This window comes from Sapajus apella, unplaced genomic scaffold, assembly GCF_009761245.1.
Source record: "Sapajus apella isolate SASKATOON/1434 unplaced genomic scaffold, GSC_monkey_1.0 scaffold65, whole genome shotgun sequence".
In the NCBI taxonomy this organism is placed as follows: domain Eukaryota; kingdom Metazoa; phylum Chordata; class Mammalia; order Primates; family Cebidae; genus Sapajus; species Sapajus apella.
The window spans coordinates 6,933,754-6,952,055 of NW_022437005.1; the positions used below are offsets into that span (position 1 = coordinate 6,933,754).

At 43.8% G+C, this 18,302-nt stretch overlaps 1 protein-coding gene across 3 annotated transcripts in view; it reads left to right on the plus strand.

Moving 5' to 3' along the window:
* CFAP61 (cilia and flagella associated protein 61) overlaps positions 1–18,302 on the plus strand; it is a 298,730-nt gene that overhangs the window by 165,110 nt on the left and 115,318 nt on the right. For all 3 annotated transcript variants that reach the window (XM_032248119.1, XM_032248120.1, XM_032248121.1), the window contains one exon: positions 3,815–3,942. In XM_032248119.1, the coding sequence (XP_032104010.1) occupies positions 3,815–3,942 (128 nt within the window). The remainder of the gene's footprint in view (positions 1–3,814; positions 3,943–18,302) is intronic.

Consider the following 18,302-nt stretch of genomic DNA (forward strand, 5'->3'; position numbering starts at 1 on the left):
GTGCTGCTTCTACTTTAGAGGCCATTAACTTTATTCCCTCAATTATTAACATAAAACCCTCAGCCATATCCCAGTATCGAACACCCTTTTTCATCTGATCCGTCCTCATTGCGGCAATCCTTCTCCTTTCCCGCCCAGTCCTAGCTGCCGGCATTACTGTACTATTAACTGACTGTAATCTACTTTTTTTGACCCTGCTTGGAGGGAGTGACCCTATCTTGTACCAACATTTATTCTGATTCTTTGGTCAATGTGAAGTCTATATCCTTATCTTACCAGGCTTCAGGATAATCTCCTATATTGTAGTATTACTCTGGGAAAAAAGAGCCATTTGGGTATATGGGCATAGTATGGGCCATAATATCAATTGGCTTTTTAGGATTTATCGAATGGGCTTACCATATATTTACAGCGAGAATAGACACAGACACATGAGCATACTTCACCTCTGCTACCATAATTATTGCTATCCCTGTTGGCATCAAGCTCTTTAGCTGATTAGCTACACTGCATGGTGGTAACATCAAATGATCTCCCACAATATTCTGAGCCCTAGGATTCATTTTCCTTTTCACAGTAGGAGGTATAACCTGCACTGTACTAGTTAATTCATCACTAGATATTGTTTTACCTGACACATATTATATTGTAGTCCATTTCCACTAAGTACTATCAATAGGAGCAGTATTTGCCATCATAGGAGGCTCTGTTCACTGATTCCTTCTATTTTCAGGTTATGCACTTAATCAGACCTTTGCTAAAATCCACTTCACCATTATATTTACAGGTGTTAACTTAGCCTTTTTCCCACAGCACTTTCTCAGCCTATCCAGTATGCCCTGACATTACTCCGATGACCCTGATGCACACATCACATGAAATATTATCTCATCCACAGGCTCATTTATCTCACTAATAGCAGTTATACTAATAATCTTTATAATCTGAGAGGCCTCTGCTTCAAAACAAAAAGTTCTAACAACTGAACAGTCGTCCACTAATTTAGAGTGACTTTACAGCTGTCCACCACCTTACCACACATTCGAAGAGCCGACCTACGTGAAAACCTAAATGAAAAAAGAAGGAATTGAACCTCCAGAAACTGGTTTCAAGGCAATCCTATAACCTCTATGACTTTCTCAATAAGATATTAGTAAAATAATTACATAACTTTGTCAGAGTTAAGTATAGGTTAAATCCTATATGTCTTAATGGCTGATTTGGTTCAATTAGGCCTCCAAGACACTGCATCTGCCGTTATAGAGGAACTGCTCACCTTCCATGACTACACTCTTATACTTATTTTCCTAATTAGTTCCCTAGTCCTATACAGTATTTCCCTAATACTCACAACAAAATTAACTCAAACTAGCACCACAGATGCACAAGAAATCAAAACTGTCTGAACTGTCTTACCTGCCATTATCTTCATTTTAATTGCCCTCTCATCCCTAAATGTATTCTGTATATAACAGTTGAGGTTAACAACCCTTCTCTCACCATAAAAGCAACTGATCATCAATGATACTGAAGCTATGAATATACAGATTATGAATAATCAGGCTTCGATTCTTACATAGTTCCAACAGCAGACCTAAAGCCAGGAGAACTTCAACTCCTCGAACTTGATAACCGAACAATTCTCCCAATACAGATCCCCATCCATATATTAGTCTCATCTGAAGATGTCCTGCACTCACAAGCTGTCCCCTTATTAGGCCTAAACAGAGGCAATCCCTGGACATTTAAACTACCTTGACTGCTATACAACCAGGCCTTTACTATGGACAGTGCTCAGAAATTTGTGGGTCATACCATGGTTTTATTTTGCTTGGCCAAATCTTGCTTTGGCCAGATTTAGAAAGTATTCCTATTTTCACTTACCTTTCTTGTATTTCAGCCATTGCCATGAGAAGAACATGCCTTGGCTCTCTTGCATCAAATAAGAGAAATGTGAGGCAGGTTTGAATCTGCAGGTTGGAGCCAGACCCAGCTGAGTCCAACCTAGATCAGCCTGCTTCCAGCTGACCCAGAATAAGTGACAGCTGTTTTAGGCCAAGGCATTTTGAAGTGGTTTGTTATACTGCACTATTGTGGCACTATCTGACTGATATGTATTGTTTATATAACTGAAGAGTCCAAAGGTAGTATGGGTTTCAGGTAGGGTTTGAAAAGAATTCCTGTTCTATTTATCTGTGATTCTCTTGGGGCTTCAACCCAGGATGGTTTCTCTCTTGGCATGATGACCATAGCCATTTCAGGCTTCACATTTACACCACGTGCCATCCAGAAAGCAATAAAGCTTCTCCAACTATCATGCGAAAGTCCTGGGCTTCACTTTGATTAGGTCAACTTAGGTCCTGAACCAATCACTGAGGAAAGAGAGTGGGAGTATGCGACTTGGTTTATGTGAATTGTGAGTCCCTCTCGAAGATGGGAGTAAGCCCAGTGTCCTCCGAAGTTTCTGTTGTGCCAAATTAAAGGTGGGAGTCGTAGGGTGGAACAGATGTCAAGAGGTACAAACAAAGCTAACCATGGAGAGTCTGAAATCTCCCACTTTTGTTTTAAATTTCTATCAATATGTTGTTTGGCTCCAGCCATTTTTCTTCCTCCATGTTGCTAGACTATCTAGAGATGGAGAGATGGCATTTATCCTCTAGATCTTAGATGTTACCTTGTAAATGGCAAAGCATATGGCCACACCCATGTCCCTACAGTACTAGAAAGTGGGTGGGAACCCAAATAAGTCTACCATTACTCTTGTCAGACTCCCAACTCCTGGTATCTCAGGATTTTAAGAAACTGCAAAGCAGTTCAGCCTATTAGAATGTGAAGACTTCTGAGGTAGAGGATGAATTAATGCTGATGTAATTAATGGTGTGGAGTGAGGTGATAAGAATGTCTCTCCACTGACTTCTGGTCTCCATTGTTTCCAATGAGAAGTCAGCTGTAACTTGTTATTGTCCAGACACATAGTAAGCAACAAATAATAATGTGTGTTGAATCAATGGATTAAAAATAGAACCAAGATTTTTGACACATATCCCAATGTTCTTCCAAGAATACGCCATCACTTCCTTGTAAAACTTTCCTGTGCACATTTAATGTACCCCCTGCAGCTTCTGCAGGGAATTAAATCAAATAAATGACTAATTTAGGTAATTTTTGTAATGTGATCACCAGTTACATTCTGTGCTTCTAAGAGGCCTCCCTCACTCAAGTATCTGAAAGGTTGAACAACCCTAATCATTTAACACGTGTTTGCCATTTAACAAATGTTTGGCATTTTACAAATATTATTGAGCATCTACTGTCTACAAGATACTGTGTTATTTAGCATGAGGGACACAGAATTGAACATGAGCTAAAACTTGTCTTCAGGTACCCAGCCAATATTATTTGTTCCTCAAGGTTTAGGGAAACCGTGGACAGAAGGAAAGACTTGGAACCTTTCGCAGAACTACAGATTCTCAGGGAGTAGCTTGCCTGTCGCCTTGTAATATTATTTACCTCATTGTCTCTAATCATTAAGGGTCTCAGCTTTAAATGAAACATCTGTCAGCATTAGGATAAAATCTTGAAAACCAGGCATTTTGATGCGGCCCAGCTGAGATGTCAGGCATATTCCTATGTTCTTGCATTAATTTCTTAAAACTATCTTCCCATGCATTTTACTGTGGTTGCACATAGCACTGTTAGGTTTGTTTTGGCGGTAATATCCTGGTTAAATAATTCCACATAATTGCAAATTTGGGAGTATGGACACTGCTACATTTTCTTTGACTCCTTCTTTGTCTTTGTAATTTTTTTCCAGATGAGCTATGCCTTAAACCATACAAACAGAAAGCTAACATTGGAACCTAAAATAGCTGTCAATGCCAGGATTGTTGTGGTTGGTGCATCCAGTGTTGGAATTTCTTTCCTAGAGACGTTGGTATTTTGGTGAGTTGTTTTACTATACTGATTGATTGGTTTTTAAATAATAAAAATTATCTCCCTACATCTGAAGAGAACCCCCTCAGAGAACAGACCTGAGATTGTTTGCTACTCCACACATCCTGAATGAATGAATGAATCAGTGGAAGAATATTCTAGATCAGGGGTTAGCAAACCATAGCCCTGAGGCTAGGCAAATGCTTTTGCAAATAAAGCTTTATTGGAACACAGCCACACTCATTTATGTGTTGTCTGTGGCCATTTTTGTGCTACAATGGCAGATTAGATGGCAAACTCCTCTGCTGAGTAGCTGCAACAGAGGTCATATGGCCTTCAGTGCCTAAAATACATGCTGTCTCACCCTTCCCAGAAACAGCCTACTGACCCCTTTTCTAAAGGAATGTTTCCCTTACTGGCCAGATCATAAGAACCACCTGCAGCATTTGTTAAATACGTAGATTCCCAGTTTCTGCACCCGACTTGCAGAACCTGGTCTCCTGGGGAAGGGTCTAGGAATCTCTGTTAATAGATACTCCACATAATCAGACAGGTTTGGGGATGAGTTTTGACTTCATACATCACTAACACACTTTTAGAAATGGAATGCGGGTCTGGACCTTTCTTTCAGCTCTTGAATTTTGGGTCCCAGGGAGCAGGTAAAACCCTCCAGGGAATACAGAGGCCTGTGCACCTCTTCTGAGGCTGTTTTCTCATCCGTCCTCAAAGCACTAAACAAGGTTTCCTTTCAGACTCCATTTTCCTGATGGGTGATGCTCAGGGATTTCCAGCATCCCCAGTCTCTCTCTTCATCTGCTCTTTGAATTGAGCACCTCTTTAATAGAAAACACCCTGGGTTATGGTCTGAGAACTTGGGATCGTGGCCTGGCATCGCCAGCACTTAACAGGGAGCCCCTAGCATATTGCCTAGCTTCTCTCAAGCTCACTGTCTTCATTTATTTTTTTAAAAGTCTCATAGATGTTTTCAAACCCTGACTTTGGGAACCACAGAACCCCGAATTAAGAATCCAGTTTTTCTGTATCTTTTGCTCAGGATCGCATGAAAAACATTAGCTAGCATTCAAAACTACAGGCACTGAGAGGTAAGCAGGAGATGGGAAAATGCAACCCACCATCACTCTTTTAGAAGCCAGCAGAGTTCTCAGCTCAAGACAGGTAGGCCTTGTGAGGGGCTGGGTAAGGAAAGAAATGGAGGAAATGACCCTCAAAAGGTGTGTGTGCCTGGTTAATATGGAGATGAGCTAATCCCAAGTGGTTATTTTGCTCATTTGACATCCCATTAGCCAGATAAAAAAAGAATTGATGTTTTCACTTTCTGGCCAGTTTGTTCAGGTCTCCAGAATATACCCTTCGGTAACTAGAAGTAAATTATGTATCATTAGTAAAGTTAGTAACAGAGTTCATGTGCTTTAAATAATGTGGTCAGTCTGCAGCAATATTTCACGGCAAGCATGAAATGATGAGACGCACCTAGGAATATTCCATTCCCAGGGTATGCCACGTTGTAGTCTGAGTGATTTACTTGTTCTGATGGATCTCTTCCTCAAAAACTTTTGAATAGCAAGTTTTATGCAACCATTTTTGAATGATGAATTATCAGGGTGGAGCTGTGAAATTATAGCAGTTATGAAGTTATCATAAGCAGGTCTTAAATCTTAATTTAGTTGTATGATTAGTCATAATGTCTTATTTAAGTGATTACATTGAGATGTATACAGGTAATTTTCTTTTTGTGGAGTCAACTTAAATTTAATAAAGAAAAGTATAAATTTTGATGTAGGTATTGGGTTGATTAAATTTCCCAAACAGAGCCTTTTAAAGCATTCTAAAACACTCATAATTCTCTATCATCATTACACAGATTACATGCACTAAAAATAGACCGGTATCAGTTTACGGATCTCTAATCCTTAAGAGAGGAAATAGTTTTCTCATTATTTTCTCTAATTATTTTAAGTCAGCAATCACCATAGTAACCTATTGCATACTTTACTTTCCCAGTTTAACTGCCATTTGAACCTAATTTTGTAAATGATTTGAGCTGAAATGAAATTGAAGAAATAGTTTTCACCCAGCACTGACCACCAATGAGGATAGAATCTACATTTTGGAAGCAAAATTTAGGAAAATCAGCTTCTTTGTAGTCTTTTTTTGTTTTGTTTTGAGACAGTCTCGCTCTGTTGCCCAGGCTGGAGTGTAGTGAAGCAATCTCAGCTCACTACAACCTCTGTCTCCCCCCAGGTTCAAGCAGTTTTCCTGCCTCAGCCTCCCAAGTGTCTGGGAGTACAGGTTCGAGCCACCACACCTGGCTAATATTTGTATTTTCAGTAGAGATTGGGTTTCACCTTGTTGGCCAGGCTTGTGTCAAACTCCTGGCTTCAAGTGAGCCATCCACCTTGGTCTCCCAAAGTTCTAGGATTACAGGCGTGAGCCAGTGTACCTGGCAGCCTCGTTGCAGTCCTGAGCTACATTGTCAGACTTAGCGGGGACACCACCATTCCTGGAAAATCCACTTGAGGCCCAGGTCAGAAACCTCCTTTCCCAGAAAATCTGGTAGTTCTGTTATCTGGTGACAAAACAAACACAACTTTGTTCTTGTATTATTTCCATGCAAGAAATTATAAAATACATTTGGTCTCTTCAAAGGACACCAATCAGTTTGCACAAATTCCTTTCTTCTCCAAGTGCTGAGGTGCTACGGGGAGAGCTGAAGTGCTTTGCCCAAACTCACTACCATTAGGATGTGAGCTTCCCTGGGATGTAAGCTCCATGTGACAAGGGAATCCCTGCAGGCAGTGTTTTGACTGTTTTAAGTATGATATTTTATCTGCTAGCAGCCTGCAGTTAATCTGCACAGACACATATTCCTGTCTGTGTGTGTCAGTCCTGACTCCTGCATTTTGTCCTTTTTAAGGGGTGCCTCTTGGGCCCTCCCGTGCCCAAGACCTCTGTGGCAGGCATTTTCCTGGGGACACACTCCAGCATCCCAGTCTTTTGCTTCCCCTGCTGTCCTCCCTGCCCTCCTGCTCTTGGCCCTGGTGATCCTCTAGCAGAACCAAGGAGCCAATGGCCCGCTCTCAGAGGTTTCTACAGTCTCCCTCAGCCCTGCAGAGGCCTCCAGGGGTGGAGATGGGCAGGGGCATAGAGTCATTCAGGGTGGAGTGGGCTCAGCTCATTGGTTCCCTCCCCTTCATCTTATGCACTTGGCCTCTGAGGGAGCCTAGGAGGAAAGGACCTGGGCTTCTTTCCTGTTACCTGTCCAGCCAGCACAAGGACATGTGCATTTGTGGCAAGGATCAGGAGCTGTGCAGGGCAAGGCCAGGGCCATGGGGTGGTTCTCTTGCGTTGCAGGGCACAGAGGAAGAAAACGCTGGCTTGTACTTTGGGGTAGAGGGCCATGAATGAGAGGGGAAAGGGCAGATCTTAAGACATTCACTGTGAGATTATGTGTGTTCTTCATAATGCCCAAGACATTTAAGTGATAGACTTGGATTATTTTTAAGTGACTGTTGTGATTGGTGGGTTGTGTTCATTTGGCTGCCTTGTTCTTTGGGACTGAAAGTTCTTGGCTCAGGCACTACGGGTATCACATGTGCAATTTCCTTCTCAGCACTTCCATTAGAAAGACTCTTTAAAACCTCCAACCACTGGAGAAAGCAGAAATAACTCAGCCTAAGCTGTCAGCCCATCTCTGCTGCCAATCAGTGCTGTGGCCCTGAGGGAGGTACTGTCCTCATCTGTGCTGAAGGAGAGTCCCAGCAGGAACCCCAGGTCCTGCTAGCCCGAAGGCACCACCACTGTAGAAACTCCACAAACCCTATCAGGGTGAGATCTAAAGTGAACTCCCACCAAGGCTAGCCCTGCTGAACTCCCCAAATGCAGTACTTTCACTATTTCAGGTTTCCACAAAGATACTCCAAAATCATTGCTTTAAATTATAGAAATGCTATAGCCAAAGAGAGAGGGGGGAGAGAGAGACACAGAGACAGAGAGAGGAGCAGGCACCAGATGTATGCACCTCTCTTCTGTTTCTGCATCCTTTCACTGCTGGTGTGGTGTTGACATCACCTGTGAGCTCGTTAGACAAGCCGACTCTCAGGCCCTGCCCCAGACAGTGTCCCAAACAGGCTTCTTCCCAGAATTGTGAATACCAGCATCCTCACTGTCTCCTGGGCATGCATTCACGGAGCTGAGGCAGTTGCTCTCCTCTTGTTTCAGCAAGTGAGTCTCTATGCTTCAGCGTTTTGTAGTGTTTACTCTTCATTACAGAGAAGTTCCTTTTAATCCATTATTTTTAACTCCTGATTTAATCCCATGTAAAGAGTCTTTTGAAGAGCCTGTAATGGCACTAGAAAAATGCGCACAGGAGTAATGGATGACTGTGTCTGAAAGCAGCCCGGGCGGTGTCCCGGCGACCCTCCGTGTGACTGGAGAACAACCCTGATTCATTGGAAACACTGGTGGGCACTGGAAAGCCCAGGTTCCCCTTGTCTTTCACTTCCGCCACTGAGAAGAGTTTTCTCAAAGACTGACCAAATCATCCTTAGCAAAAATCATCCTTAGCCTTAGACTTTCAGCCTAGACATTGATCCCTCCTCTGGCCGAATGTGTCGAGGTGGCTAAGAATAGCTTGGAGCAAGCAGGGCATGTTTTTAAAGCTGCATTTGTGGCAATGACCACAACTCCTGTTATCGGGCCGTGCAGTTCCGCACAATATCCGGCACAGCTGTGGGCTCTGGCAGCAGCCAGCCTAGCGCTGGCGGCTTAATTAGGCTTTTTATCTTTACATTTGTCTGAGGACATCTGAAACCTTCAGTGTGGCCTGTCACTAATTAGGTGACTAATTAAATAGTCAGTGCTTCCTTGCTGATCTCAGAGCTCAACCGCAACAGACAGGTTTGTGACTGTGAAGCCCGTCCTGTCGGTCTCTGCACGTGTGCTCCTCGCAGTTGCCCTGTTCGTTGACCTGCGCAAAAATGACGTGGGAGTGAGGGCCGGGGCATGTGAGGGCCACCCTCCAATGTGCCTGGGCAGCAGGCAGCACGGACATAAAGGGACAAGGGAGATGGGCATCCTCAGGGCATGCTGGACATCAGGTCTGGTGCAGAGGCTGGTGGCCTCTGCAGAGGGGATGGCGGAAAGAGCTTTATGTGTCAGGCTCAGCATCTCAGTCTTCCCAGGCAGCAAGACTTGACATTCTGCCACCAGAGAATAACGACCCAGAACTCACCCTGCTGTCACTAATTACAGCGGGGTTTCCTATTTGACTCTGGTATTTAAATGTATTCATGTTAAATAAAAGCACCTTTATTTACGGAAATTATCCGCCCCTGCTTGTTTCAATATAAGTTACCTCCTCACACCCACATTAGAGACTCTCAGAACAAAAGCAAAGAATCCACTTTGAGTAACATTAGGCCTTTTCAGTGGGGGAAGGTCAGCTTATTGTCCTTTTTTTGTGGTTGCTTTGTGATTCTTTGGCGTTAAGGGTAAGTAGGAAATGCATTCTTCATGATCTCACAAAGCACAAACCATGTACCTGGATCTGAGTTGTACCCACCTCCTCAGCCTTCATCATCTGTTATTAGATGATTTTCAAGTGATGACATTGGTACCTGTCTTAGTTTTCATTCTTTCAAACCAAACTGAAAACAAAGCATTTGGATGCAAGTAGTTGATTTGGGGGTGATCCTAGGGAACTGCCTGAGAGCGGGGCCTTGTGACAGGGAAGTGAGGACAGCCACAAAACCAAAAGACACACTTGTCCGTGGGTCCCCACAGTAGACAACTGAGGTCATAAAATGGCCATGGACAGAGAGAGGCAGGTAGGAGCCCCTTTTCAGGTGGGCAGGTGGGCCAGGGTGAGGTGAGGGGGCCCCAATAGCATCTCTGGAACACCCTTGTGTCCCTTAGCTTATTCTGTTCTTGTTAATATTCTTGAAGTTGCCTTTTACTGAAGCTTGGGCATATACGACAATGGAGGAGAGGCAAGGGCTAGATAAGAAGGCTACGTGGAGAGGATTTTGTGGCATTCTTGCAGTTTTAAAGAGGACACAGGCGTACTACCAGAAAGTTTTGCTGGAAAAGAGATGGCAATTAAAGACCTTGTCTTGGCAAATACTTCATTTCTACTTTGGGATGGAGATAAGTTCAGAATCAGTAGTTTTCAAAATGTGTTCTGTGGCCCAGCACTGTCAGCATTACCTGGGAAGCTGTTGGAGGTGGGGATACTCAGGCCCCACCCTCCAGGGACTGATCTGAAACCCCAGGGTAGGGCCAAGGCTCTGCTTTCCCAGCCCTCCAGGGGAGGTGGTGGGTCAAGGAAGTCAGAAGCTGGGGTGGAGTGGAGAGGGCCCAGGAGAATTATCCAGTATCCCAAACCTCAGTCTCCTCACCTGTGCTGCGGAAAAGGCACCCGGAATCCCTCCTCGTACACCAGCCTGAGCATTCAGTCGGGTAGCAAATGTCAAGCAGCTGTCCAAAGGCCTAGTGCTGATACTTGTTAGACGGACACCTCCCCCCTAATTAAATTTGCATAGCTAGACCTCTATGGGGGCCTGCACTGACTTTCAAAGGCGGGAAGTGACTGCGGAGCTGGAGTCTCCTCCGCATGGAGGATACCCTCTTCCCTGAGGACTAGGGGGGCCGGAGGCATTTCCCACTCACAGCTGCATCTGACTCCTGGTGAGACGTTCCCTGGTGTCTGCGGAACATCCTCCTAAGAGACTCATGTCTCTCAGATATTTAATAGAATCATATACTTCCTTCATAGAAACTTACATTAAATTCTCCCCTCCTTTCTTGAGCCTCCCAAACTCTCAGGACCCTCTCAGTTTTCTCCTCCTTGACTAGAGGCTCTCAAAGTGCCATCCCTGGCCCGCCAGCATGGACATCACGTGGGAGCCATTAGAAATGCAGATTCTTAGGCCCCACCCAGACTTCTTGCATCAGAAACTCTGGGAATCGGGCCCAGCAATGTGTATCTTCACGAGACCTGCAGGGACTCACTTGGTCAATGCCGCTAGGCCGATGTGGCCTTTGCCCTTCCTGCTTTGTCCTCCCATCCCCACTTTTCTCACGGGCAGCCTCACTCCCAAAAAAGCAAAGGGCATCGTACACCCTCAGCTGCACACCCTCTCCCACTTCCTCAGCTCTGCACCTGCCAGGCACTTTCTTTCCTCCCTGCGGAGGAAGGATTAGGGCCGTAACATCCATGCATTTGAATTCTTTTATCCTGGCACACATAAAATTACTGAGATCAGCTCAGCTGTAGAGACCCCACCGAGGCAGTGCTGCAGGCACTAAGAAGCAGACACCCAGATAGAACAGCAAATTGGGACTATTAGGGGTCCAACAGACTTCCAAGCTGAGAGCCTCAGGGGCTGACAGCATTCCGGGCTCAGGGTGTGGAGCACACGCTGACCCAGGTACTTATTCTCTCTGAACAGGTGATTATTATCAACAAACAGGTGTTCAGTGTTTTCTCATAGAACCAATATTAACTAGGTAGGCAGCTGGTGCCTGCTTAACACTGATCAAGGACAAACCAGAAAGTATTCTCCATGAGGGAGCCACGGGGGCAGGCTCACATATCCCGTGCTTAAAGAATTGTTTAACCGGTGTATGATATACATATACTGTCTTGCCACTTTAGAATGCCCCAAGTAGTTTTGCAATGCGGGGGCGGGCAGCTAGGTTTTCCTTGTGGCTGTTCTTAGCAAACAATATATTTTATCATACACTCAGCATTTTTCAGTAATCATACCTCTTTCTCTTTTTTTTTTTTTTTTTTTTTTTTTGGATGGAGTCTCTCTCTGTCGCCAGGCTAGAGTATAGTCGTGCAATCTTGGCTCACTGCAACCTCTGCCTCCCGGGTTTAAGCAATTCTCCTGCCTCAGCCTCCCGAGGACCTGGGACTACAGGCATGCTCCACTACGCCCAACTAATTTTTGTATTTTTTTTAGTACAGATGGGGGTTTTACCATGTTGGCCAGGATGGTCTTGATCCCCTGACCTCGTGATCTGCCTGCCTCAGCCTCCCAAAGTGCTGGGATTATAGGCGTGAGCCACCTCGCCCGGCCCAGCATTTCTATTTCTCAACATAAAATGATGTACAAGTGCATTGAGGGAATAAGGACATATGAAAAGCCACCTCTACCCCCCCCACCATCCCCCGCACTTATAGCATTTGATGTTGGGTGGAAATTTAGAAAGTAAGCCTGGAAAGAGCTCCACATGAAAACACAGGCATGGGGGCCCTCCAGTGGAGGTGACAGGTGGTCCTCCTTGCTGGGGAGTGGGAGGACCGTGAGGCTCTGTGTGAGACCCAGAGCAGGCAAAGCCATCTATGGAGCAGATGGCTTTTGGAGACCAGGCTTTCTCTCTAAGTGTAGTTCTCGGAAAATAATGCCTTTCAAACAGATAATCCAACACTACCTATATAGCAAGACACTGGGGCTTGAAAAATATGGTTTGAATTCTCCTTTCTATTTTAAGAACTTGTGGTAGAGGAAAATGTTGTGAATCACTTTTTGAGATTTTAGGGTTAATATTAAGTAACTGTTTCTGTAAGTAACAGATTGTAAAAGCTCCAGGCTCTACAATTCTGCACATCACAGCCACTTGGATAGGGATGGGAAAGGTTGTATAAATACAGCTTCCTGGGACCCTGTTCCTGGGGTTGTAATTCAGTAGGCCTGGCCAGGCGTGGGTGGCTCACGCCTGTAATCCAGCACTTTGGGAGGCCTAGGTGAGTGGAGCACGAGGTCAGGAGATGAAGACCATTCCCATGGAGATGGGGAAATACCAGACACAAATCAATTTGTTCCTTAAGAACGGAATCATGGGCCAGGCACGGTGCCTCACACCTGTAATCCCAGCACTTTGGGCGGCCAAGGTGGGCGGATCATGAGATCAGGAGATCAAGATCATTCTAGCCAACATGGGGAAACCCCAATTCTACTAAAAATACAAAAATTAGCTGGGTATAGTGGCACATGCCTATAATCCCAACTACTTGGGAGGCTGAGGCAGGAGAATCACTTGAACCAGGGAGTCAGAGGTTGCAGTGAGCCAAGATCGTGCCACTGCACTGGTGACAGAGTGAGACTCTATCTCAAAAAAAAAAAAAAATCAGTAGGCCTGGGATGGGTTTTAGGAATATGTACAGTATTTTTAATAGAATCCCCAGATAATTCCGACATGCAAGTAGGTTTAGGAGCCGTTTATGCAGACATGTGCCCAAAATTGGCAGCCTATTTCATAAGGAAACCTATTTCCCCCCTGTAATTGCTCATTGTAACTAACTTGTTTTTATGGGCTTGTTTTCCAAACCATATTTTCTAATTCTTAGCAAATCGTATAACTTCTAAGTCAGATCATTACTTTGGGGCTTACCAGGCCTTGTTTTTAAGTTATTATTAACATTATATAGCTGAAGTTATGACCCCAGGTTCATAGTATTAACATGCTGAATTGAACCTAGCGGAAGCCATTTCACAAAGTCTCATGCTTAAGCTATCACCACTAAGAAGGAAGGCCCAAGAAGAAATATCTGCCAAGCATAAGGAAACCTGCCTGCGTGGTGTTAATAAACCCTTGCTAATGGCCAGTTGCCCAAAGCATAAAGCTCTTCCTCATCCTCCCCCGCCAGAAGTGATCTCACTTGATTTTGAATTCCCATGGTGCTCCATGATTCCATTATTTTGTTGTTGTTGTTGTTTACTTTTTTGAGATGGAGTCTTGCTCTGTCGCCAGGCTGTAGTGCAGTGGTGTGATCTTGGCTCACTGCAACCTCTGCCTCCCGGGTACAAGCAATTCCCCTGCCTCAGCCTCCCAAGTAGCGGGACTACAGGTACGCGCTACCATACCCGGCTAATTTTTTGTATTTTTGTACAGACGGGATTTTACCATGTTGACCAGGATGATCTTGATCTCCTGATCTCATGATCTGCCCACCTCGGCCTCCCAAAGTGCTGGGATTACAGGCGTGAGCCACCATGTTCGGCCCATGATTCCGTTCTTAAGGAACAAATTGATTTGTGTCTGGTGTTTTCCCATCTCTTGTGTGCAAGGGCTTTTTGGCCTGTCTTTGATAGCTGCCGTCTTGGTATTTACATCTGGTATGTGCTCAGTATATATAAACATGTGCTTAAAGTATAGATGTATAATGTTTTTACTTCACAGATATACATAAAAACATCATTAATCATTTCCCCTAAATTATAAAGGAAAGATCAATTTCATTTTAATCTGTCTTGCCGGAACACCCAAATTTTGTTCTTATTTTTTCAATTGACATTTCAAGAATGGCATGCATTTTCATTTTTTTCAGTAAGGATATATGTGTTTCTTTTTTGATACATAAGCTTTTTATCTGAGAACCTGAACTTCTATCTAGTTCCTATCCTGGCCACCACGCTCCTCCCCTGCCAGGTCCCTGAGGACTCCAGAGAGCACCCAGGGCCCTCCAGGCAGACACTTCTACCTTAGTGTCGGGTCCGGTGTTGAGTCACACCCAGATTCAGGGTATCTTATGAGATTTGCTCTTTGCCCCGTTTCTCCAGGTCCCATCCTGATTCCTACAGGAGCTCCAGGACCAGGGAGCTCTGACCCACCACCCAAGGTGGAGCTGGGCAAGATGGCACCCAAGAAAAGAGAGAAGTAGGGTCAGAGAGAGAGCTTTTAACCTCTGCCTCACCCCATGAACTGCCCACTCCCTTCTAGATGTGCTCAGAATCCTCCATCCCACGCCTCCTCTGTGGATCTCTCTCGTCGGTCTCCCCCTGGAGGTCAGAGTGTGTCATGGCCAACAGCTTTGTAGCCATGGATGCAGCTGCCTTTTAATTTTTACTAACAACAAAAATGTATTGAGTACCATCAACATACTCAAACAAACACCCCATAACTCCTTAATATCATCTAATACCAGTCCGTGTTCAGTTTTCCCAGTGGTCTTAAAGTTTTTCTTTTACAGTTAATCGGTTGGTTTGGATAAGGATGCAAACAAGGTCCAAATGTGCCCCTGAAATCTCTTTAAATACTGAACAGTTTCTTACACCTTCCCCATTTCCTGAAATTTATTTTATTGTTAGGTTCTTGCATGTTAGAGAATTTATGATGAAATAATACAATGTGTAATGTTTACTCCAACCACAACAAACAATGTTGGTATTTCAAAAGCAGCTCAATGTTAGCAATTGCTAAGCTTCTTTCACCTCACGTATGTTTAAAATCCTCCAAAATAAAATGTTTTGTAAAAGTAAAAAAATTAAATTAGTGGCTCAGGACTTTGTCCAAAAGTCTCCTATGATTTAAATAGAAAAAAATACTGCTGAAGAAAGTTAATTTCTTTTTCAGGGAAAAACCGGTGGATTCTCTTAATCTGCTGTGTACTTCAATAAATATTTTGTTTGGATTTGTTTTGCCTGTGCTTTTCCTTTAATATTGGAAGTTTGCATAGTTCCCAACTTTTAAACTCCATCTATAGTATTTTATAACATTATGTGTTGCTGTTAAGACTGAATTAAATCTGAGTTATTTTTGAACTAGTAGAATATGTAGATATGTTAAATATCTATCGTGAGCTAGGATTTGTTTTCATTTGACAAATATTCTGTCACTGTTTTGAACCTTTCAGAAAGCAGAAGTTTTAGTAAATTAAATTGAAACATTTAGATCGATGTGGGGTAATTATTTCTCTACATTATCTATTTGTTCAAATAACAGCATTAATTAAAGCAGTTAATTAAATCACTTGCTTTGGTTGCCTTTGCTATGCCTGCACCCTGCAGACACACACACATGCAATCAGCTAGAAAATAACTAGTGATCGCCTAGCAGGCTGACATGTATCTACTGCCCAGAAGGGCAAGCAACATGAAAAGTTTTATGCTGTTATCATGGTCACAATAAATTGGCAATGCGGCCCTCTTTATTTGAAGGTTAGGATGTTTAGACCTGATTTTGTAGCTGTCCTCCTGAAGCATGGAATGAAACCTAATACCTTTTACTTATTTCCCTGGATACTCTAATCCCTCCTGCTTTACAAGTATCTTTGAGCTGTTCCTCCCTTTGTATCCACAGCAACGTGAAATCCCCACTGGAATTATTTGCTGCGAAAATGCAGGTGCCCTTGTTTAATGTTTCATTGGCTTGAGCACTTAACTTGGAACTTTTTTTTTTCATGACATGGTGACCTTTCATTCGGGAGCTGAGGGCTCACAGTGATGTTAGATATTGTTTTTATACATCAAGCCAACCACCATTAGCTCTGAGCGTCATGCTCAGATCTGTGGTTCTGCTGTTCCTGCCATTTCATCGAATCCATGCCCAAACCCAAGCTGTACTCCGTGATCCACTGTTCTATTTGAAGGAACTTTTTGAATATTCATAGGTGATCAAATTAAAAATCAGTCTATTATAATTATGTATTATCAACTTCATGATTTTAAACCAATACTCTTACATAGTTACAGGTTTAAGAAATTAAATATTTAGACATTGTCAAATCGGATTACAGAGAGAATCATCACAGCAAAAATATGAGGTTGGAGAAAAAAATGAAAATGATGGTGATATCTTCATATAAAGTCATGAAAGGGCAGGAAACCTTCCCTGAATAGCAAGGAGGCTGATGTTACAAAGAAGGTTGGGGAAATTTGGTTAGGGCCCAGCTGTAAAGACCTTTATGCCATGCTAGGGAATTTGGACTGAACAGTTTGGTAATAAAAATACTTAGCATTTATTGAAAATGTACGGCTGGGTGCGGTGGCTTACGTCTGGAATCCCAGCACTATGGGAGACCGAGGCGGGTGTATCACAAGGTCAGGAGTTTGAGACCAGCCTAGTCAACATGGTGAAACCCCATCTCTACTAAAAATACAAAAATTAGCTGGGCGTGGTAGCATGCACCTGTAGTCCCAGCTACTCAGGAGGCTGAGGCAAGAGAATCACTTGAACCTGGGAGGCAAAGGTTGCAGTGGCAAGAGCCACTGCAATCCGGCCTGGGTGACAGAGTGCAATTTTGTCTCAAAAATAAAAAAGAAAATGCAGTATGCAGCAGGCTGTATTTTAAGCATTTTACAGACAATAATTCATTTCATCTTCACAGAACCCCTAAGAAGCATTAGGTTCTAGAGCCACAGACAGGTCAAATAACTTGTAAAGATCAAAAAGCTGGAAGTGCTCGAGCTGGGAGCCGCACTGAGGCAGTCCAACTTCTAAGACCGGGATCTTCACGAGCGTGCTCTGTAGCTACATTCATTGTTGAACAAACGTAGGGATTTTAAAACCAGAAACTGTTGAGATTTTATTTAATTTAAAAAGAGGTTTCCAGTAGCTGTGTGGAAGATGGGCAGAAGAGAGACTCATGCCAGGGAGACAAAGCCTCCAGACAAGATGGTGAACTAAGGCAGTGTGTTATAGGAGGGGTAGATAGGGGGGCATTCAAGAGATGTGGACAGGGTCAAAGTGATTGGACATGGTGGCCAATGTGGGAAGTGGAAAGGAGCCTGAGAGTGACTTTCAAATTTCTGGCTCGAGAGGTTATTAGTTGGCCATAGCTTTGATGGAGACAGAGGAGGAGTGGGATGAAGCTATCAAGAGCTTTGCTTGGGCACATATTGAATTTGAGACCCCCCTGGAGCATGCCAGTGAGGGCTGATAGGCATTTAGAAATCAGATTTAGAGCTCAGAAGAATCACTATAGTATAGTACATTGTAGTAAATGTGTAAGATGAAGTCATAGCGGTGGATAACATCACCCAGGGAAATAGGCCTGAAGCTTGGGAAGCTGGGCTAGGGAGAAATGGACAAAGGAGGAGCAGCTGGTTTAAAAAAAAAAAAAAAAAAAGAGTCATGAAACAGAGCCTCCAGACCGTTTGTCCCACACAGGAGGTTCTGTCTGACAGCTCCTGGGGGAAACCTCCTCCTTGGCCCCAGCTCTCACTGTTTCCTCCACCCCTGCTCCTTCAGGCCCAGAAGCAGTGATGGCACCACTGCTCTTAGACCCTGGGTACTCTCCTTCCCTCTTTGTCCCTGTAACCTTGCATATATCACCACCTTCATTCAGTAAGACCTTGTGGAGTCCGCCATCTGTTTTTTTGGCTGGGTCCTGATTAATAAAGACCTTCTCGTATCCCCACCTCATCCTTCCTCCATGAGTCAATGAAAGTAGAGACTTCAGATTGCCCCCTAGTACTCATTCGGCACTTGGTGACAAAACCCTGGGAACTGTGGTTCTTTGAAACATCACTGTGTTTTCTTTGAAAAACTACATTTTCCAGACTCCCTTGCTGCTCCCTGGCCATGCCACTGAATTCTGGCTAGGTAAGCAGGAATGTGGGACT